This window comes from Gracilinanus agilis, chromosome 3 (genome assembly GCF_016433145.1).
Source record: "Gracilinanus agilis isolate LMUSP501 chromosome 3, AgileGrace, whole genome shotgun sequence".
NCBI lineage: Eukaryota > Metazoa > Chordata > Mammalia > Didelphimorphia > Didelphidae > Gracilinanus > Gracilinanus agilis.
The window spans coordinates 69758748-69782341 of NC_058132.1; the positions used below are offsets into that span (position 1 = coordinate 69758748).

Here is a 23594-nt window from a genome sequence, read left to right on the forward strand (position 1 = left end):
GGGGGGGGGGGTGCGGAGGGCAGGGGAGGGGGGGAGGTTTAGGTGAGTATATAGTAATGTTCGTGTTGGTCATATTAAGTTAAAATGCCTATGAGATCTACAAATAGAAAACTCCAGCAAGCAGTTGGTTGCATGAGGTCAGATATACAAATCTTGGAATTACTTGCAAAGTGATAACAAATGAACTGGTAAGATCACCAAGAGTGAAAATATAAAGAGAAAAGAGGAGCATGCAGGACAGCTAGACTCTTGGGGGAGGGTACAGGATGTGGATCTCCAGCAAAGAAGATTAAGAATAAGCTAACCAGGTAGGAAATCCAGAAGGCACAGAAAGTATTCAAGACATGGTGATGATCAACATTTTGAAAAGCTAAAGAGCCAAGAAAGATGGAAGTGAGAAAATGCCTTTGAAAAGAGCAGCAACTTGGATAAAGAAATGGAGACACAGAACACATGCTACAAAAGCATAAGAAATGGACAAGAGGTGAAGAGTATAGGGTAGAAACAAGTACAGATGGTTTTCCCCTAAGAACTTGGTTGAGGATGTGAGTGACAGCTTTAAGTAAATAGTATGGTCACGTGAAAATTCTTTAAGGGAAAAGACGGACTAGGGCATGTTTAGCAATAGAGGAGGAGCCAAAGAATAAAAGGGGTAGGATAGAGGGGAATCAGAGATACACTTAGCAACAAAAAGCAACCCAACCAGAAAATAGATGAAAGATGGGATCAAAGGGAGAGCCACTTAGATTCGTCTTCCAAAAGCGAGGAGGTACAAAGGAGAAGAAATTGAAATATGTTTAAGAGGGAAATGATGAGGTATAAAAGCTGGTGAGCTCCTTGATTTTGCAGTTGGAAGGGACCTTAGAGATCATCTGGTTGAATCTACTCATTTCACAAATGAAAAAAACAGCAGTTGAGAAGATTTTCCCAAGGTCTCAGAGGGTAGTAAGTGTCTTTGAAGAGCTGAGATTTAAACTGAAGTCATACTTTATAACTCGAAATCTAATGTTCTTTTCAATCTACCCTGACAGATGGCTTCTAATAGGAAGCAAGGGATCATGTTGACAGGAAGGGAAAAAAAAGTAGACCAGGACAACTGAGGACAGAAGAGGTCTAGAAATAACCAAAAACACAGTAACAGAGTTGATCAGGGATGAATAAAACAATTGCCATACAGCAGTAAAACCCAGAAAGTATTAATTAACATAAATGTTATCTTTTAGCTGGCCACAGTTGTGGCATCCTCTAGATCTTCTAGAAGCATACAGAAGGAAGCAAGTGCTGGGGGGTTGGGTAGGGGAGAGAAATACAGGACACTGAAGTAGACAAGACTAAGTGACTTGACAAGGGTCACATCAGCTAGGACATGTCCTGACATCACATTTGAACCCAGAACCTCCCATCTTTGGTCCTAGTCTCTCTATCCACTGTGCAACTAAAGGAGACATTTTTTGCGAACACTTTCCAGTCAATGACAGGGGGCTTCAATAAAAAAGTGTTGTCATTCTGCAGAAGTTGAAAAGTTATGGTAGTCAGTAACACACTGCAAGAAAACACGGTGATCACAAAAAAGGGATCATTATATATAATTTTTTATTTAAAAAGCAAAACCAAAAAAGTATTAAGTTGGGTATGAATATAGTTCTGCAGTTCCATTAAAAAAAAAATCACTGTAAATTTATTACTTTTGCTGTCAGGTCTATTAAAAAGAGCTGACTAGTGAGAAAACAGAATTGTCTGCCAAAAGGTAATAGTAGGGATTTTAAAAAAAGAAAAATGATTAAGGAAGAAAACTACTTTTGGAAAAATCAAGGGCACCCTGTAAATGAGAAGCATTATGAAATTCTATTTTGAAGTTTCTGTGGATTTTTCTAAGATGAAAATATGTAAAGAAATAACAAGTTATTCTTACTAACAAAGATGTTTTGTACAAGCCTGAAAGTTAACCATTGACTCAACATCCTATCAAAGAAAATTATCAGCAGCTTGTCAAATTATCACCATTTCTCCCAAGTTAAAAGACCATCCCAGTAGGGTCCATTGCCTACATAGAAGTAATGCTACTAAGCTTAAAATGCAAACATGGCATTCCTCTTACATTTATTTCATCATAAGGCTTAGAAAAAACAAGTGGCTGCCTAGGAGAGAAATCTTAAGAGTATAGTAATTGACTTAATATGTTCAGCATAATATTCTTCCTACTTTAAAAAAAAAAACCTCTCCCATTAAACAAAATTTTAAATTAATTACAAAAGAAAATACTCAATTGCAAAGGTATAAAATTCCAACTTAAGTTTTTGTTGTTACAGATAAAAAGGAAATTGGTAATAACCTAAAATAATGTTTGGCAGATACACGCAAATGTGTGGTTCTGGTAGCAACATCAATTTTAAAAAATTCTACCAAAAAAGCTCTAAAATACATATTTTAAAAGGCAATACACGATATTGATGGGAAGCAATATTCACATCCACTGGTGTTTCATGGGAACTTCCAGATGAGTTTTGGAGGGCAAGTTCCAATAAAACATTACTGAGCTAAATCATCATCAGAATGTGAAAATACTCTTTTCCTCCAAGCTGGGGACAGAGTTAAGAAGCTTCTAGGACATACTCAGGATGATTATAAGAATGACTCTTATTCAAGATAAAACTTGAGCCTTAACTTTAAATACCATGATTGACATTAAACTGAGAACAGAATGAGGAACAAAATAACTTTTCCCCACTTTAAGTCTTAGCACACACTCCATAACTACTAAGCAGTCAAGATGAACAAGACGATACAAAAACTGGTGATCATTACTAAGTCAGATTCTAGAAAAAGTGTGCTATACTAGATTAATGACTTAGGCAGGGCACAACATTTTAAGTAAAGTTAATCCTACTTGGAAAATTCAGTAAAACAAATTTCACGGCAGCCACTCACTGAAAGCAAATATTAAAAAACTAGAAATCGTACGAAGCGTGCACAGACAGGTAGCAGCCTATGTAGAAATAAACAAATGAGGAAGGGGAAGAGACTGTGCCAACCTATCAGAAACCCAGGGCCGGTTTCTCCCAACCATGAACCACACTCATCAAGTCTAAACCTGTCTTCCTGGCTTCCAAAAACTGGTCCCAGTCCAACCAGCCAGTCATGTGCCCTTTGTTCAGCATAAGCTATTGTCCTAGATCCCATAGGCAATTCTCAAGGACTAGGATTCTGTCTTTAATTTCATAGCACCGTCTTCAAACCTAATAGAGGCACATTCGGTCTGTACTGTACTGGCTTGTGAACATGTCGTCGTCCCAATTAAATCTTGAGCTTCAATGGCAGGGACTATGTCTTTGTGTCACTATTAGAAGTATTTAAATATTGAAATGAAGGTTATCTTACCTCAGTCTTCTAATAATTTAAATCCTGCCCCCACATTAGGGCCCATCAAAAAAACTAGCTCTTGCATGAAATCTTTCCTGTATGTTCCAGGCTTCATTAATGTCTCCCTTTATTTGAATTTAGCATACAAATCATAGGACAAACAGGAAACCCCCAACCTAAAAATGCACAAGATCACCCAGAAACACTACTATCCCCATCCAAACCTATTGTCCCCACCCAACCATCATTCTTCTTTCTCTGCTCTACAAGCCTGAGATCTACAAATCTGAGATCAATCCTCTTCCCTGCCCCAAGCTTCTACTTTTCACCCCACTGCGTGAAACAAGGAAAGGTGGCAGTGCTGAAAGTAGTTTGGAGGAAGAATGAGAAAGAAACTCAATGGTCAACTCAATGATTGCCTTCAACCTAACCTCATTAGAGCCAGCAGCTATTCCCATACAATCTCCTCATCACCATTCCAATCCTGCTCTTCAAACAAAGACATTGCTACCATCTCAACATCAGATAACAGTAAGGAATGAGTTCCTGATACCACTCTGCATTTAAGCACATTCCCACCAAAACATGGCAGTTTTTAATGAATTTTTTTAATTGTTAAAGATGGCCAAGCACATGAATACCTGATATAATTAGGCTTTGGGGACCTGGCCTGGGAACCTAACCACGATGTAGAATACTGTTTCTATGGAAAAACACATTCTAAGTTCCAAATGAACCTCTGGAACCCAATCCAACACCCTTAATCTGTCTATAAACAATTTAACGTTCTTCACTATTTCACGTATCAGCTTTATCCCCACAACTACATGGCAATGGCATTTACTCCCTGTGGGTCCTCTCTCTAGCTCCTAGCATAGGGATTTCGTCATTGATGATGAGAGAATAAATTTAAAATCCCTTTTTTATGACACTATAAACTTATTCTGAACCAGTAACAACAAACATTTACAATTAAACCGTCCCCTTATTTAAGAACACACAGTTCTCAATCATTTGGTTACTGCTTTTTAAACCAGTCAGATTGGGATTCAAGACTCTCCATGATCATAAACCATCCTACCTAACTTTAGCATCCTCTAGTCCCCATATAAAACTCAGTTCCAGTCAAGGTGGCCTATTCAGAGTAGCCTCAGTGCCCTATGGTCAATCTCAATTCTAAGTCATTATATTTATAATACTCAAAACTGGGAATGTCCTTCCCCTTCCTTGCCTTCTACCTAATCATTATCCAGGGTCTAGTTGAAGGATTATAACCTTGATATACCTAATAAGAGATGATACTGTTCCAGACTTGTTTTATCTCCTTCCTTCCTTCCTCTAATGTAAATCACCAGTTCATTAAGGTTCTAGACTCAACTCCACGGTCTTTCCATGGAAAATGTGCTCCCTAATCTTATCCAAATCTATCATCTCCTCCTCATAGGATCTATCATTTACTATTGATTTCACTTTAAGGGCACTAAAACATACACTTCTAAGCACCACTAAATAGATCTCGCCTAAGAATGTCCTACCAGTCCTCAACTAGACTACAAACACCTAGAGAATAGTTATTTCTGTCTCAGGAGCAAGCAAACACAGAAAAAGTTAAAATTAATGAAAAAACAGGGAAGTAAAAGGCTGAATCGAGTTAAAAACTAACTATTTCATACAGAGAAAATCTGAACCTCAAGGACTAAATATGATGATTAAAATACAAGAGCAAGGGAAGCCACAAAAGAAAATGCAGTATGTAGCTTAATGAATCAGGACAATTAAAAATTTAGCCAAGGTACAAGTCAACTACCTTTAGGACAAATTCTGAGAGGGCTAACTCCTCTTGTTGTCCTGGAATTTTGTTGTCCTAAATATTCCGTGGAAGCTAATAATAGAATTTTAGAATTGGAAGGGACCAAAGCAGGTTAGCATGTATCTATTCCTTGACACCAGTGCACCATCAGCTATGACTTAGAAATCAAGCTACTCCCCAATAATATTGCTATTAGCTCTATGACTCAAAAGAGATACAGAAAGAGGAAAAGGACTCAAATATATGAAAATATTTTTTAACAATTCTTACTATGGTGGCAAAGAACTGTAAAGTACAGAAGTGATTGATCATCAATTGAGGAATGGCTGAACATGATATGGGATATGAATACTTTTTTGTTTAAAAAATGTAAGTGCTTTCAGAGTAGCCTAGGAAGACTTTTATGAACTGATGTAGAGGGAAGTGAACACAATCGGGGAAATAATTTATACAATAACTGTAATATTATAAAGACAACTGTGAAAGACCTGGGAACCTTCAGCAACACAATGGCAAATCACAATTCCAGGAGTTAAGATGAAAACAGGACTCACCTCCTGACAGAAAGGTGGTAAATTCCAGGATATATGTTTTTAGACATGGTCAATGTGGGAAATGTTCTGCTTGACCACACACCCACACACCCACACACCCACACACACTCTCTCTCTCTCTTTCTCTCTCTCAAAACAGGGGTTCTTTTTTTTCTTGCTTGGGGAGAAGGGGAACATGGAGGGGAAGGGATCTGAAAATAAAATAAGTTAATGACAACGTAAATCTGAAAATAAAATGAATTTAAATTTAAAAAGAAAACTAATCTATGTAAACAGATAACAATAAATTTGTAGTATTTCACTTTATCATTGTAAATTAACAAAAAAATCGCATTCTAAGATGAGAGGAAGGTAATGTTCAAAGTGAATTAATTGTTGCATTAGAATGGAAACAGCAAGGTTATTTTGAGCACATATTTTATTAATGATGTATGAATAAAAGTGAAAAAAAAATAACAATGTGGACAGACAGAAGCTTAGGAAAGATTAATGAAAACAAACTAAAATAATATGGCCATTACTGAAAGGAAATCAAACTTTTTCGTGCTAGCTTATGGTCCTATAAAGGAATTAAGGCAGTAAGAATTAAAGGGAATATTACTTAGGGATCATGGTATAACTGTTCAGGATACAACGCTATCAAATTCAGTCCAATCCACTGAGAGCAGCAAGCACAATTAGATCCTGTAAAGATATTATACACAGCTAAAGCTCATCCCATATGACCCCTTTTATGCATCAAATCTTCATGTCTAAGGAACTAGAGTTTCAAGTAAACCTGAGAAAAAACTGAATACCCACATTATGTACCAAAATATATGACATTCTGGGAATAAACATGTATATGTATATAAATTGACACACGTGCATGTGCATAAAAAATATTTTTAGGTACAAGAGTTGACCTTTATATTTTGAGGTTGTTGTTTTTTCAAACTCAGAAGAACTCCCCCACCCCCCAAAAAAGAAAATCAAACAAGAAACTAAAAAGGGTTAGAACCGATAAAGAATAAAGATTTCTAGTTGAGTAGATAGACACTCTTCTAAGGGAGCTAGGAAAAGAGGGCTCAGCTCTTGTGGTAGTCAGGAAGGGCTAAAGAAGAACTAAAAGAGTAGAATTTAAGAGAAAAAAGATTTTTTTTCTGCAAGTTTAGAATAGCTTGATCCCTTGGGTAGCTAGACAGAGGAAGCTAGATCAAATGACCTCGATAAAACTTATTTCCCATATTGGGAAAAACTGGACTAGACACAGAAACTAAACTGTGCTCCTAAACCGCTTTTATTATCTAAGACTTAAAACTTCATTATCATGACTCAAAATGACTAGTATGAAAGCATACTGCTATTGAAATAACTCATTAGGAAAAGGAGAAGAAAGTCTATGTTCTAAAGTAAAGCCAAGATCCCCAGGCTGGAGGCATGATATAATAAGAAAGGCAGGAAGACAGAAAGCCACATAATGGATGAGGTAAATGACCACTAGGTGTCTCAAATGAAAAGAACATGAGTCTAAAATTTCATTGTCTTCTAAAAAGAAATTTCCCATGATCTTTACTTTAATATCCAGGAATGAGAATGGGTCCAGAGTGGACAATGAGTTATAATATCTAAGTAAGAAAATGAGGTGGAAAAGTATGTATGTGTGTATATACACATACACATACATATACATACATACATACACACACACACGCACGCACGCACGCACGCACGCAAGTGGATAAAAAAAAGTTGTGAATTTGGTCTCACCACTGAAAAAACTATCTATTTAAAGATTGACCAAGGAGTTTGGGTTTTTTCCCTAACCAACAAATAGTAAACTCTCTGTTATCTGGCATCCTATCAATCTGGAACACATTTTTGGTAAATCAGGATTCCTAGTAAGCTAGTAAGTAAGAGTTTTAAAAATAAAGAACAGTTCCCAAACAGAGCCAAGAATCATAGCCACAAGCCACATCCATATACTCACATCTCCCCAACCCCGAAGGTTCTCTGGAAACCTTTCCTTCCTAATTTATGCTTAGAAAAATTCAACATTATGTGAAATATCTTACTACGAAATATGCCTTTGGATACTTTGATTATAATTGTCCTTCATTTTAAATCAGGAAAAATAGAGGTTTGTTGTTGTTTTAAAATCCCTAAGAAATAAGGCAAGGCTGTAATTTGAGAACACTCTAAACCCTTTAAAGTACTTCTATACAAAAAAACTCTTGAAATATTTTTTCTCACCAAAAGCCAGCAAAGTCACTCAGTAGCAGAGCTATTGTCTGGCAAAGTCCTAATCCTGAGTTATTATTTAATGTGAACATGCAAAGTCTTCTAAGGTGTTCAGAAATATTATTTTAAAAGACACATGATCTTATCAGATTCCATTTCAATACTTCAAAGACCCAATGATCTCGCCTTCCGATCTTACCAACCTAAAGAATTTGTGGCTGAAATAATTAATCCCATGGCAAACAAGCCTGCACTTTTCATATGCTGCCCCTCTTGATACAGCCCATGGAAACTCAAGAGCTGCCTTGAATCGAAGTTCACAGTATAGCTTTTTGAAAATTTAGCAACTCATAATGTGTTTTACAACTGTTTTTTGTTAAGCAGAAAAACTCCCCTCCTGGTCATGTCTGATAACAGAGAGTTTAGTACTAAAACAATGGGAAGGTGGTGACAGGGACAGGCCATACAACTCAGTCTTCCGAAACACCCAAATGGGTTGGGCTTGGAGTCAAAAGACTTGGCTTTCCAGCACTGACTCTGACACCTCCTGAGTCTGTGATCCTTCCCCAGTCACTGAACTTCTGGGTGCCCCCAAGCAACTCTCTAAGACTCTATGAAACAGAGGAAGCGCTGATCTGCATTGGTGGAGGAAGTTTCCAGACGAGGACATGCCCATACCAATGAAATCACAGGTCCAGGGAAGACCCCATATTGTGCTTACTGAAGAGACTGGGAAGAGGGGGACAGAGACACACACAGTACCTGTTGTTGAGAATTGTAGTCAAAGAGTCCCACAGTTGCTGCTCCTGAGTCCACAGGTACCTGGGTGCCTGAATAATCAAACTGAAGAGGCTCCATGCCAACATGCTCCATGGGGTCCAAGGGGACACTCTGGGACTCCATGTTGGAGAAATCCTCCACAGGCTTGGCACCATTAGTGCTGGTCAGCTGGGCTAAGCCCTCAGAACCATTCTGGTTTGGACCCAGAAGATCCACTTCATTAGCAGAGTTCTGGCAATTACCAGGGGTACGGCTAAACAGAAAAAGTAAAGGGCATTAAACCTTATTTTGAGGGGGAATACCAAAACAACGAAAGCGAAGGACAACGTCCCTGATAGCTTTAATCAGCAATAGTAGTTAACATTAGCAACCACCAGAATTTGTTGTGGAATATCTATGCCACGAGAGATTATTTCTGGGGTTTATAACACATGCAAATCATCCTCTGAAATAACTTTTTCACCAGAAAAAAACATAATTACTATCAAGCTTCACTCACTTTACAAAATGGGAGAGTATAACTCATAACTTCCAAGAAAACATTTACATATGCAAAACTGATAACATGAAAAAAAAAATTGATAGCTGGATTTATCTCTTAAAAGATGGTTTTAAAATCGGTATTTTGGTTGCATATAAAAAAATCCAAATGAAGACCTTTGTAGGTGTTACCCGGCCATAACTCACAAATGCTAATACTTCTTTGACAAGAAACAAACAGGTGAATTTCCAAAGTGTACTGCTGGCTTAGGAGAAAACACCCTCACTAAAGTTATGATGATATCAACCATTTGTAGAGTCCTTTACGTTTCACAGTATTGTACAAGGATGCAGAAGAAATGTGTGAGATGTGCCAAACACATGGAAACATAGAAGAATGTGATTTCAAAGCCAGCAGGTGGGAGGGGTTTGGGATCTGGATATCCAACAATGCCATCCCACCGTCACCAACAGAAATCCTGCAACTAAAGCAAAGAGTTCCGTTTCTTAGGGGAACAGGCTATGTCTTTCCCCTCAAAAAACATTGCCAAGGTTACATGTCACATGAAATTATGCTCGAAGGAGAGGGAACTCGGGGTCTGATTTGCAGGAATTCCATAGTATTAATTTCTTCAAATAAAAGAACAATTTGTTTTGCTTTTATCATAAGCTATGTAGATTAGATTAGACATGGTATGCTGTAGGGTGGAGATGAGTAGACCATTAGGATTCTTTTAAGAACAGATCTCATCATTGTAGGTTAACATTATATGTTTTAAAACTTAAATTCCCATTGACAAAGGGGGAAGGCAGCCCAGAAGTGTGCTGGAGGTCAAGAAGAAGCCAACCTGCGATTTAAAAACTCACACATAAATAAATGAATTGAATGTATTGGGGAGAGGTGGGAGTGGGAATGGGAGAGAACAGGGACTATTGCAAAAACTACCATTATGCCTATTTTCTATTCTTACAGGGTAAGTAAGACCTACAAATATAGGATGGAAGGGGATCATTATTTGACAAGGGCCAATCACTTAGCCTATCTCAATTTCCTCATCTGTAAAATGGGAATACCTACTCATCAGGATACACTCAAGATTCCTTGAAAACTACAAAGCACTCTATAATACACCCCACCAACTCTTAGAAAACTAAACTCTACCTGATGATTTAGAAATATTCACACTTTCTGAACTTTTAAGCATGGCCTATGCTAGATAGACACAACTCTATGGAATACTACTTTCCAAAAATAAACAAGGAAAAACCCACAACCCCCATACAAAATCAGAAGTGTAAAAAAAAAAAAAAAATACGAACCTAAAATCTTTGACGTCTGCATCAATCCCATTCTGTACTGGTAAACCATTGGTCTTGTCAATCACATCACCCTCCTCCTTCAAATCTCCTAGCTTATCTCCATCAAATGTACCCTTGTTCTTCTTTTCACCTTTGTCGTTTTCATCACTGTCTGCATCCCTTGGGCCCTGTTTAAAAAATAGCTTCAGCTTCACTAATTATCATCAATTAATATTTATTGGGCTCCCATTGTCCACCCTACTATACTAAGCATTAATAGTTAAAAAAAAAAAAAAAAAAAAAAAAAAAAAGAAAAAGAAATGGTCCCATTCCTGGTATAGATGACAATCCAAGTAATGGACAACACAAAAACAAGCACAGCACACAAAATTGAGATTGGGCCAAATGTGAAAGATATATATATAGATATATATATAGATATATAGAGATAGATATATATAGATATATATATAGGCATATATATATATATGCATTTAAACTAGGGNTCACCCTCCTCCTTCAAATCTCCTAGCTTATCTCCATCAAATGTACCCTTGTTCTTCTTTTCACCTTTGTCGTTTTCATCACTGTCTGCATCCCTTGGGCCCTGTTTAAAAAATAGCTTCAGCTTCACTAATTATCATCAATTAATATTTATTGGGCTCCCATTGTCCACCCTACTATACTAAGCATTAATAGTTAAAAAAAAAAAAAAAAAAAAAAAAAAAGAAAAAGAAATGGTCCCATTCCTGGTATAGATGACAATCCAAGTAATGGACAACACAAAAACAAGCACAGCACACAAAATTGAGATTGGGCCAAATGTGAAAGATATATATATAGATATATATATAGATATATAGATATAGATATATATAGATATATATATAGGCATATATATATATATGCATTTAAACTAGGGGAAATTTCATAATCTAAAATGGTCTTACCATTCCAAGTGACTCCCCGCCCTATTTCCTCTCCTTTTCTACCCAATGCCCACTCTGTGCTTTCAGCCCTATCCCTCTCTTACCAAGAATGTTCTATTCTTAACATTAAGATTCTTGAGCCTTCTAATGCAGGGATTCTTAGAGGACAAAAAGGTGGCCCAGCCTATCAAAATGGGAATATACCCAACCTCTGGTCCAATCCTTCCCCACTATTAATATTCCTGGAATAATATCATTACTCTCTTTCCCCATCTGTTTCAGCCTTGTTCCCTATGGTCTGATAGCCAACTCATTGATGTCTCATAAATGTTTTACCCTTGGCCCCCAGACATGCCCACAGCTCATCACTTCCATCATCATCTCAGTTCCAATCCCATAAGCAGAATTCCTCTTATCACATACAACTCAGAAATCATTCCTGGATTTTGATTAATTTTCAAAACATTTAAATAATGATTTGAAGAGGGCACTTGAAGCCTGAAAAAAGTAGGAATATTCATAAATCATGGTTCTACTCCTTATCATGCAATAAATGGAATAAATGGAGTACATTAAATCTTAATATAAACGTGACCTAATTCACCTCTGAAAGAGCTCAAGCTATAAAGCTTCAAAATGAGGGCCTGAAAGAGAAGGTGCCAAAACTAACGTCATGGTGGTACACCTTGGCTCCTATGGGGTTCCTCCACATAAGCCAAATTTTGCTTTCCAATGTCATGAGCTCCAACCAAATCAAGGTAATAGAAAAGCAACCCTCTCCCCACTCCACCCTCAAAAAAAGGAAAAAGAAGGGGAAAAAAGCATAGACTAGAAAAGCAGATGTTAGTGAAACAAATGAAGTGCAGCACATTGAGAAATGGATATGTGGGATTATTATGAAATTTGATATGCTCAGAGAACAATGTCTAAGGGTAGGCAACCACAGTTTTTATTAAGTGACTGGAACCAAAACACTGGGTGTGATTTCACAGTGGAATTTAGGCTATAGGGCAAATGCAAGATCCAGGGTTTTGAGACAGACCCTATCAGGTGGTCCTATAAAGAGAAGGTCCACACCAATGCCTAAACTAAGTTTACAAACTGTGGATTAGGTGGCTACAATCAAATCTGGAACATAGCAGGTACATAACACCCACTTTAACGAGATAGAGGCTCAAATTCTAGGTAAAATGCCATCTTGGTTTACTAGAAGGAATCTTGCTTCCTCTTCCCGGCCACTCAGTGAATGCCCTTTACCCATTCTTTTCTCAGTTCTAATTCTGACCTTTCTGCAACATATGACACTGTAAACAACATTCTTTCTTCTGGGTCATCAAACTATACCTATAAAGTACTTTGCAAAGCTTCAAGTGCTATATAAATGCTAGATACAATTTTTATAATCATCATTGATACATTCTCTCCTCCCTCCAAATTAAAAAAAAACCTCTTTCCTGATTTTCCTTCTATCTATCTGATCTCCTCTGCCCCATTGGTAGGTTGTCTCTAGCCCTCTTCTCTTTTCACTTTCTGGATCATTATCAAATTTGATTATATGGTTATTCTTCCAATGTTATTAACTGGCTGCCTACTATCTCCAAGCAAAATCGCAGGTGTGACGAAAGGAGATGGAGAAACTCATGATGATCTTATTCAAAGTAGGCTACATACAAGACAAAAATGACCAGTACAAAAGAAGTGGCCTCAGGAAATGTAAAAATATAAATCTGGAAAGGGAAGCCAGTGATGGGTGCAAGGGGTGGTACATATCTGTGAGTGTACATTAACACCTGCAATGGGGAGGGAGGGGGAGGAATAGGGCAGAAAAGGGACTAAAGAGAGAGAGAAGCAGATGGCAAACCAAGTACATGCTATTCTGCTAAGTCATGAAACATGGAAAAATAGCCACCAATGGTGCACTGGAACAACCATCAATAGAATATTTATGGAAAGCCTGCTCAAGAATCATGAACTATGGAAAGGCATAGATAGGTTTGATAGCATGCTCCCTAATAAATAAACTTGACTGAAGCATTAAGAGACATAGAAAGGACTCCAGACTCTCCACCTCACAGCCTATTTGGCATTTTCAACTACCTGCTAGGCACTTCCATTTTGATGTCTTCCTGGCACCTCAAACTCAGTGTGTACAGAACAGAGTTTCCTCATCCACCTTCTGCACACACCTGGTGGCAGAACTAGTCATCTCCAAGTCACAACTCTACAAACCTGAGTAAATTTCTTCCTTACCAAGTCTTGCTGGTACCAGCTCGGCAAGTATATTCCTCTCTACGCCCATTGCTCCAACCGTGATTCAAGCCTTTATAGTTCAGGTCCAGAATTTATGTCATATTCAACTAACTAATCTCCTTGTCTGCAATTCAAATTTCTTTCTTGATCACTTTCCTACTGCATGGATGAGGCAAAGTTTTTTGTTTTCAAATCTTCAGTGATTCCTGACTGTCCAGAATAAAACATTACCTGCTCAGCCCATCATTTATAGCTTTCCATTATACTGCCCCAACCTACATTTCTAAGTTGATTTCAAAATATAAAGCTATACAATATATGGAAACATCAGGTACCAATCAAACTGAATTAATAATTTTTAACACTTCTGTATCCTTTGCTTTAGTCTTTGCATGCAAAACAACATCTCCTCCTTCAAGGCTCTTCAAGAGTTAATGTGTTAAAAGGACACCAATGCCTTGAGCATGCCAATTAGAGGGCTGTTTCCCTCAAACTTTTTTCTGGAGTTTTTTCCTCCCTCAAATTTTCTCACTGCATTTTGTTGGTCCTTACATTTGCTTCTATCATACTTAAGCTATCCAGTAAACTAACAAAAATCACTCATTAAACACTTACTATGTGCCAGGGAATGCACTAAGTCCTAGATTCTCCTATTTAGTCAGATATGTTGCATACCCCACTGAAAAATAAATTGTAGGACTTGGGCCTGTTATAAATCTCCTCTTGGCATCCCCAGAGATATAACCATAACATGTGTTTAATAAAGGTGTGTTGACTCAAATTGCATATTATTATTGCTACCCTGAAGGGATCTGACCCAGAAAGATTGGATCATAATGCATACAGAACTAACATCTAGGCTTTTGGAAAAGAAAACATCAGGACCTGTGAAGTTTAGTTATTTACTCTCAATTCAAAAAAGGAAACTGAAGTAAGAAGATACACCTAGTTCATACAAATGACAAAAATATCAGAAATTAATTTTCAGGTGGTTATAAAAATTTATGTAAAAATAATATGGTGAATTGACAACTAGTGTCTAAAGACAGCTGGTCAGGTGAGCATGATTCACCAAGATGGCTCTATGAGGGGAAAAGTTCAATTCTGGGAGTCTCACTGGCTCAAAGAATGGCTGGGAGAGAGACCCTTCAGATTCCAAAGGGGAAAAAATGTTAAGAAAGCAAGAACTCAGAAAAGTGTTGACCTCATGCTGGTCAGTCCAAGGAAATTGAAAGAGAAGGCCCCTCTCTACAGAAAGTAACTCTAACAAGAGAATCATCTAAACTTAAATTTCTGAGATGCTGTCCTGAAAAATCAAAGGAGGTTGCAAAGATTGTGAAAGAGTGTCATGGGAACATATATCTGATTCAGGAACCGCATCCTACGTGCTTATAAAATGACACCTATGATGACCTGAATCCTGGCATGGCAATAAGACAACAAATGAGGGGAACATCCAAAGCCTGCTCCACTAAGAACACCAAAGAGGAGTATGAAGGAAAAGAAAGCAGTTGAAAAATGCTATCTCTGTCAAGGACTTTCAAAAGAGGAATTCTCTACTCTTGCTAATCAAAAAGGTGAACAGTATTACTGAGTTGAGGGAGCAGGTGCTGAAAAGAAGTCTGCTTGATGGCTATTTGCCTACAAAGTGACTGACTTGCTAAGAAATAAGCCTATTCTCCATTTGATCAGGTTCCAGATTCTCAGAGGTCTCAAAAAGAAGAATTAAAATTTAGTGCCATGGCATAGTTTCCATAAAACACTGTCACCAGATCACTTAAAACACTGGTAGGTTTCTTCCTGGAAACACAAACTAGGAAGACTTTTAACACAAAGGACTGCCCCAAATGCCACGTCAAAGAGGTGAAGTATGATTGCTGAAGGTAACTAATTATCGTCAAACTGAAAGAATTCCAGGTGACGCACTAATCTCCCAAGAATACCATCACCACTAAGACAGAATGGGGTGCATGAAAGGATCTTATTGGGGTAATGATGTGCAATCTGTAGAGCAAATTGACAAACAAAAAATATACTCGATGAGCTGGGAGAAAGGGTAGCTTCTATCCTTAATCCTATACTCCTTTTGTGACAACAAATGTATTCTGCTTTCTGGTTGACATCATAAAGGCCACTTGGGCCATGGTTTCTTCCACAAAGTTTTCACAAGCTTATCATTAACTGGCAAATTACCTAAAAGACATAAATTAACCTTGAAAAGTCAGCTGCTTGCAGTTCTGTTTGAAATAAAAATAAAAGGTAATTTTACATTTTTAATTACTGAATGAACAAACCAAATTATGAACAATTATTGGAAATGTATTTCAGTAAGTCTAAACCAAAAAAAATGATTGTAGAACAAAGCCACAACAAAAAAAAGTACTTTACTCCAGTATCTATGAAGTTCTTATAATAAAGTATTGAGCAAATAATTGAAATCCAAAATAAACATGCTAAAGGAAGGTACAAAAGATAGTTCGAGTAATACTTGAACTAAGTTCTGAAAGAGATAGGACAAAAGGGACAGGGTAGGTAGTTCAGAGGATAGAGAGCCAGACCTAAAAATGGGAGGTCCTGGGTTCAAATCTGGCCTCAGACACTTCCTAGCTGGGTGAGCCTGAGAAAGCCACTTAACTGCCACTGCCTAGCCCTCACCACTCTTCTGCCTTGGAACCAATATTTAGTATTGATTCTAAAACAAAGGGTAAGGATTTTTTTTAAAAAAAATTTGTTTTTAAGAAAAATGGCAAAACAAATAAAGAAACTGAAGAATTTCCAAGTGTTAAAAATGGCATGAGGTACCTCCAGAGAAAGAACTGTTGGAGTCAGAATGCTGATGATTTTTTAAATTGTTTATTTTGGTTCATGTTATGGGGTTTGGGTTTTATAAGATTATTACTCACAAAAATGATTATGGAAATGTTACGTATGATAATACCTGTATAACCCCAGCACCAGGATGGGGAAGGGAAGGAGGAAGATAGGTAACTTGGGAAAATTTGTGTGGAAATTGGTTATTACATGTAATTGGTTAAAAAAAATTTTTTAATTTTTTAAATGGCATCAGCTAAAAATGGGGCAACTGCTCATGTCTATGGAATCATGAATAGTATAATTTTGCTGAAGCAGAGTGAAGGAACCTGAATAATGTGACATAAGGTTACAAAAAAGTTGATAATGCACTATATGGTGGGGATTTCCAATTCAGAGGTTATGAGGTCAAAACTTGCAATAGTTTTAACTTGCCTTTCTGGTAATACTAGGGGATCTGGAACAGACTTCCAAATTATCTATACTTTGCATTTCTTCCTCCAAAAATTGTCTACTGTGGGGCACCTGGGTGGTTCAGTGGATTAAGAGCCAGGTCAAGAGATGGGAGTTCCTCAGTGTAAATCTAGCCTCAGACATTTGCTAATTGTACGGCCCTGGGCAAGTCACTAAACCCCCGTAGTGCCTGGCCTTTACTACTCTTCTTCCTTAGAATAATATTGATTTCTAAGACAGAACTTAGGGATTTAAAAAAAGTTTTCTATTCATCTCCTTGCATCATCTATTTGCTGGGAAATGGCTCTTGGCCATTAATCCAATATTTGGATTAATGTTACAAATTTGTTTATGTATGTTCATGAATGCTTACGTATATAGACACACATACTTTTTTGGTTCTAGGATATTGCATGTGAAGACTTTCCACCAATAAAGAAGGAACCCAAAGATTTAAAGAGTACCATAAATGTCAGAATTTGTATGAACTGATAATAGGCCAAAGAAAGTAGAACCAGGAAAAATGATATAGGCAATGACAACAATACACCAAAACAACAATAAAATGCACCTCCCTCCCTGAGGAGAATTAGGTGGGGGCCTAAAAACACTACATATGCTATTAGACATTTTTAATGTACCAATCATTGTCAGAAAACTTTTTTTTCTGTTATAAAGGAAGGATCATTGAGAAGAAAGGGTAGGAATATTAAGAAATAACTCGGATAAAAAGCAATTCACTAATACAACTTTAAAAAATATATCTCAATATAGCTGCTATTCCAGTGCAGAAAACCAGTGGCTGAGAAGTATGTGCCAGATATGGCGTGTGCCAGATCACTCTACTTTGGTTATCCAAGTAAGAAGTCATGAAGACTAGAGGAGAGTGGTAACAATGAAATTGGAACCAAAGAGAAAAGCATTTATTAAAACAAAATGAGCACTGTGCTAGGTGTTAAAGGAGAGGCAAAGACAAATTTAAAAAATGGACCACGTGAAGAACTATAGCAACGTGCAACTCGGGCAGTGCAAAGGCAGAAAACGAATAGGAGCTGGGAGACAGAGCAAAAGAGGAGCAAGAAATAAAGCTGTGGTCTCAAGAATAGCTAAATAGGGACTGGTAATATCATAGTGATTATCTGAATTTCCTTGTTATTTCTACATCTCCTTCCTTCATCATTCTGTCATCTAACCAAAACCTCCCTCTAATGTAAATAAAAAGAAAATACACATGGGAATCTTTTCTTCAATATTTCTGGGGGTAAAATTTTAAATGTCCGTGGCCATTCGATCTTTTATAGCACAATGAAGACAATCTTACTTGCCAAAAGGTGAATATCTGGCTACTGAGTCAAATTACTGCTTTGCCACTTGTGAGCAGGCCCATAATAGGTAATCCTAATGTTTCCATATCCACAGGAGTCACCACTCAACCCAATAAATTTCTTGAAGGTCCAATAGGTTTTATAATAGCAGAGGAAAGAAGGAATCAAGAAAACAGGATTCTGCATGGCTTGTATGAAAAAAAGTTTGCATCTGCGTGAGATTTAAAACCCCACAATGAGAATTAAATGATTCAGACTTTGTAATGGTAATCAACTTTTTAAAAGCTCCACTGGGTAAGAAGAGATTTTTTTTTTCCCCTTGTTTAATCTACATCAAAAACTCTTTATTAACTAATCATACAAGTGACATGAAGACCACAACAAAAAATGCTGGGTCAAGTCACTAAATTCAGCACTGGGAAGACTTCCTAAGGAAAGCATGAGATAGAAAAGGACCTACATGTATAAAAGCAGCGATAGCAGCAATTGTGGGGAGGAGAAACCTAGAAACGAAGTCCATCAACTGGGGAATGGATGAATAAACTGTTATATAAATGACATGGAACAATACTGTGGCTCAAGAAATGAATATGAAAATTTTAGAAAAACCACGGAAGACATGAAATAAACAGAGCAGAAGAATTTATAGGATGATCATAACAATATAATGGAAAACAACTCAAAAAGAAAAGACCAGTCAATGCAGTGACCAGCTGTGACTTTAAAAGACTGCTGATAAAGCGTATCTCCTGCCTCAGAACAGAAATGGTAGGTAAGAGATACAGTATGAGGAAGATAATTTTCACACATGGCCAGTGGACTAATTTTGCTTTGTTCATTTATATTAATTTGTGAAGAGAAGCCTTCTTACTACCGCTACTTACCCAATGGAAGTTAGGAGAAAGAGACAAAGATGTAAAAAGGAAAACAAAAATCTAATTAAAGAGGAAAATTCCTATAAAAGAATAAGTTTGAAGTACAATAATGAGCAATACAGTTTCTATGTCTTTAGACAGAATGCATACTTTATTATTCAACAAATTCTATATATAACAAGTTCATTTCACATGCAATCCTCTTTTTAGTTCTTTCAAGTTCATAATAAAATAAATAAAATAAATTTTTTAAAAAAAGCCAGGCAATCTGAATGACTAATAGCATTTGAGATTGCCCCAGGGGAAAACATCTAAAATTCAACAGAACAGTTACATGGGAATAGAGGTCAAATTTTTAAAAAAGATTATTTTAAAAAATAATCTGAATTCCTAGCTAAATGAAGGTAAGGATGGAGAAGTCCAAGATGAATTTCTTGGGCAATATGAACACTTATGTGACTTATTTCCTCTGTAAGATGAAGGATGAACAAAGTCAGTTTAGGAAGAAAGGAGCTGACTGCTACTAGATTAGCAATCGTGTTTCAGGATTTCATCCCTGTGGCATCAGAGAGAGTATTCACTTCATCCTAAACTATGTATCCAATCAATAACCTTGTAGCTCCCCTTTCTACAAACACAAATTGTGATCTTTCTATAACTTAGTAGCTAGTCTGGAGGGTTTCTGTGGCTTAAAAACTCATGATCCTGCTGTCAACCAAGAACCTACTCTATCACTAAGCCCATAAACAAAGACTTACCAGAGAGTTCCACCTTTGCCCTATTGATGGATGGTTTTTTTTGGTGGGTTATTTTTTAATCCTTACCTTCTGACTTAGAATCAATATTAAGAAATCAATTCCAGGGCAGAAGAGTGGTAAGGGCTAGGCAATGGGGGTTAAGTGACTTGCCCAGGGTCACACAGCTAGGAATTATCTGAGGACAGACCTGAATCCAAGACTTCCTCATCTCTAGACCTGGCTCTCAATCTACCAAGCCACCTCGCTGTCTGTCTGCTGATAGTTTTTTAAAAAACAAAACTAAAAAAAAAAAAAAAAAATCAACAGTCAAATGAGAAGATAAGGAATTCCAAAAAAGAGAAAACAAAGTGATGGAAGCAGAACCACAAGAATAACTACAAAAATTTAAATAAACATTAAATGGCAGCTGACAGGGCCATTCTTCCTCCCAGAAGAAAGAATAATAAACACATTTACCTTCTCTCAATAAAGAGGTGGGGAAGTACAGAACAAGAATGCTACATAAACTGTAATGTCAATCTGCTTGCCATAATTTTCTTTCTTGCAAGGAGAGGTTTCAGGAAAGGGGATGGCATACTGGGAAAGCAATATGGTACAAAGAGCCAAAAGACATCGATAAATTATTTGGAAACTATATTAGGATCCTATCTGGCTCATCAATGGCTCATCAAAGGGTAGCTGAAAGCCAGCGGTGCTCAGAAAGTTTTGCAGGCTACTCCTCTGTGAATTGCTGAGATCCAAAGATGCAGAATCTGTAGTGTATAGTGTCTACTCCCAGTAGGAGTTTATCTCATTTGGGGAGGGCTGCTTTTGTGGGCCTGAAGGAAACGCTGCCAAATGAAGTATGGAGTACCAAGAAAACTACCTAGAGATTTCCTGGAGAGTTGGAGTCTCTCACCTCACCAAAGATTGCTGATGCTATTCACATCCTCAAGGCAAGAGATACTGAAAGGTAAATGAAGACTTTCTGACTGCGCTCTTAAGAGAATTCAAATAGCCAAAATTGATTTTTCCTGTTAGTAAATCACAATATAACCTTTCGAGTCCTATCAAGCCTAGGGAGGCCTGCAGCAGCCAAAAGTCAAAATGCACAAAATCAAAGATGATTCTTTGAAGTCCTGAGGACCAAAAGTCCAGGAAGATGACTCCTCTATCGCATGACAAAGAAAACAGTGACACTAGAAAGGTAAGAAAAGGAGCGTGCCCCGAGCTATAAGAGTAACTGGGATACTCATGACTTAAAATGAAAACAGTCTTCAAAATTTCAGCTGCCATCTGAAAAAAACAATGGCAAAGGAAAACTTGCAAGACACTTTCTTCCATTATTTGCTGGAAGTTTGGATTTTTCTGGGTGATCCTTTCATATTTTGAAAAAAAGCTCTTCCATGTATGAGCCGATATTCCCAACCTTAAATAACATAAGGATTCAAAAATAAAAGAATGAATTCCTCGATAAACTCATAGAACCTTACTTCCTTTACAAAGGGGTAGACAGGAGAAATAATACAAGATTCAAATACACCTTGGTTTAAACTTGGTTTAAGACTAGTACAAATTATTTCATGTGGCCATTTTCAGGATACCTATTAGTTGTTTCCTAGCCATCTATGATTATAGAACAGTAAAACAGCCACAAGGTTCAGATAAAACAATTGAGACTTTTATAACTGCTATTTTAAAAAACAAGAACCCAACCAACATATGACAGGAATTGATTTTCTTCTTGGGTATCTATAACAAGGTAAAGAAACAACAGGGCCAGTTTTGAACATGAAAAGAAAATTCCCAGTTAGTGTACAAGATGGTTTATTGTGACGTTTTGAAAGGTCAACTTATGTAATCTGAGACATTTGATTCCTTCTTCCTCTTCATTCTTCTGTCTCTTACAATTTCACAGCAACCTAGTTACATGTCTCCTCAGGTGATAGCACATGTCCTTGACATGAAAATCCATCTCACATAAAATTTATGTCAAGAACTTTAACATGTATAGCCCAAATGACCCCAGTTCTAATCGGGACTTGCCTCTTATTACTCTGAATTTTATGCTTAAAAATAGAGAAAAGGTGAATTTGGATGCTCAAACTGTTTTAGGGTTGGCAATGGTGGAAAAGTTCCTTCTTTACGGATGGGCAAAATTTTAGATTAAGCACAGATGAATTGGGTACTACAATGTAGAGTGAAATGTGATGTTTCAGGCTGAGGTCCTGAGGGGAAAAAAAGTGAATATCAGGAGAGCAGGAAGAATATAATGAGGTAGAGCTGGGAGAAGAAAGCCTAAATGAAAACCAAAAATGGGCAGAACCAGAGAAATAAAGAAGAAAAAAGCAAGCAGCTAGAGATACTGAACAGAAGACTGGCCAGGGAGTCAGAGAGCCTGGGGTTCAAGAAGTCCCACTTCTGACAAGGACTGGCTATTTGGGTAAAAGTCCCTTTATCTCTTAATGCCCTAAGGCAACTGGTGTCCAGGTATGCTGCATAACAGTAGATCTATAATGGTGGAAGACATCTCCACATCTAGAAATACAAATGGGGGAAAAGAAGTGACAAGAGTGAAGGAGAAAAAGATTGAGAAGGAAAGGAGAAAGGGGAAGGAAGGAGGGAGGGAAGAGATGGCTGGAGAGGGAGGATTCACTTGTCCTATGGAATAAATATTAAAGAATTTGAATTAAGAAAAAGTCAATCAAGTCGGAACAGATCCAGCCATAAAGGGTGAGCACAGGTCCAAACAGAGGCATGGCAAGGCACTATTGCTTTGGTACCTGACAGGATGAAAACTGGCCAAGTCATCTGAAGGCCAAAGGATCGAGAGAAGTTCTAAGAAAGACTCATAATGCAATAATCTCCCAAGTTCAATTTATACCAGACTTCCATCTCCGGGACAGGGTAGACTCCAATCAGGCTCCTGAAGTGATGAACTGTATGTCATTTAATTCTTAGCATCAAGCCTTGAGAGCCAGATAGTCAAAATCCTGGGACAATTTTTATCTGAAGCACAAATTATGACTTATCTTTGCACGTAAAGATACTCTAGATAGGAACCTAGTTACCTTAACCCAGGTCTTTTTCCCGTGTGCTAATCAGTTTTAATTTACTAAATGTCTTCTTATAAATACCCTTGTATTATGTAAAGTTTCTATGGAAGAATACCATAGTCCCCTGCCCTAGCGAGGAATTATACAAAACTACTACAACCACCACATGGGCATTAGGACAGTCAAGCACGACAACAAATGGAAACAACAGGCAAGATAAGAAAGATTCCAAGTTAGAAGACGAAGATTCCCTGGTGAGTGGTATCAGATATTCCAGAAAGATGTCAAAGTGAAAGTAAACCACTGAACAGGCTTCGGATGAGGAAGTGAGTGTTGACTGGGCCAGAAACAGGTGCAGCAAATGTGTTCTATGACAGGAAACACTCTCAGTATGATTTAGAATCAATCATAGATAGAGGCAAGGATAGAGTTTTAAAAAAAAAAAAATCAATCTGGCCCTCAACCTAGCCATAATGGAGAACATTAAAGCATGGACCTGTAATGGAAAACAAAATGGGGTAGGGAAGAGATGGGAAAGAGAATACCAAACAGTAGAAAATTTTTCAAATTAATTTGCATGAAAAAACAGTAGGCTCAAAGAAAAGCATCTGAAGATGCTTAAAGATGATGATTTTCAAGAGAAAGAAGAGTTGAT

At 37.4% G+C, this 23594-nt stretch overlaps 1 protein-coding gene across 2 annotated transcripts in view; it reads right to left on the reverse strand.

Moving 5' to 3' along the window:
* PUM1 (pumilio RNA binding family member 1) overlaps positions 1-23594 on the reverse strand; it is a 163433-nt gene that overhangs the window by 58690 nt on the left and 81149 nt on the right. For both annotated transcript variants that reach the window (XM_044667964.1, XM_044667963.1), the window contains exons 5-6: positions 10525-10691; positions 8707-8977 (exon numbers count right to left, since the gene is read on the reverse strand). In XM_044667964.1, coding sequence (XP_044523899.1) covers positions 8707-8977; positions 10525-10691 — 438 coding nt within the window. The remainder of the gene's footprint in view (positions 1-8706; positions 8978-10524; positions 10692-23594) is intronic.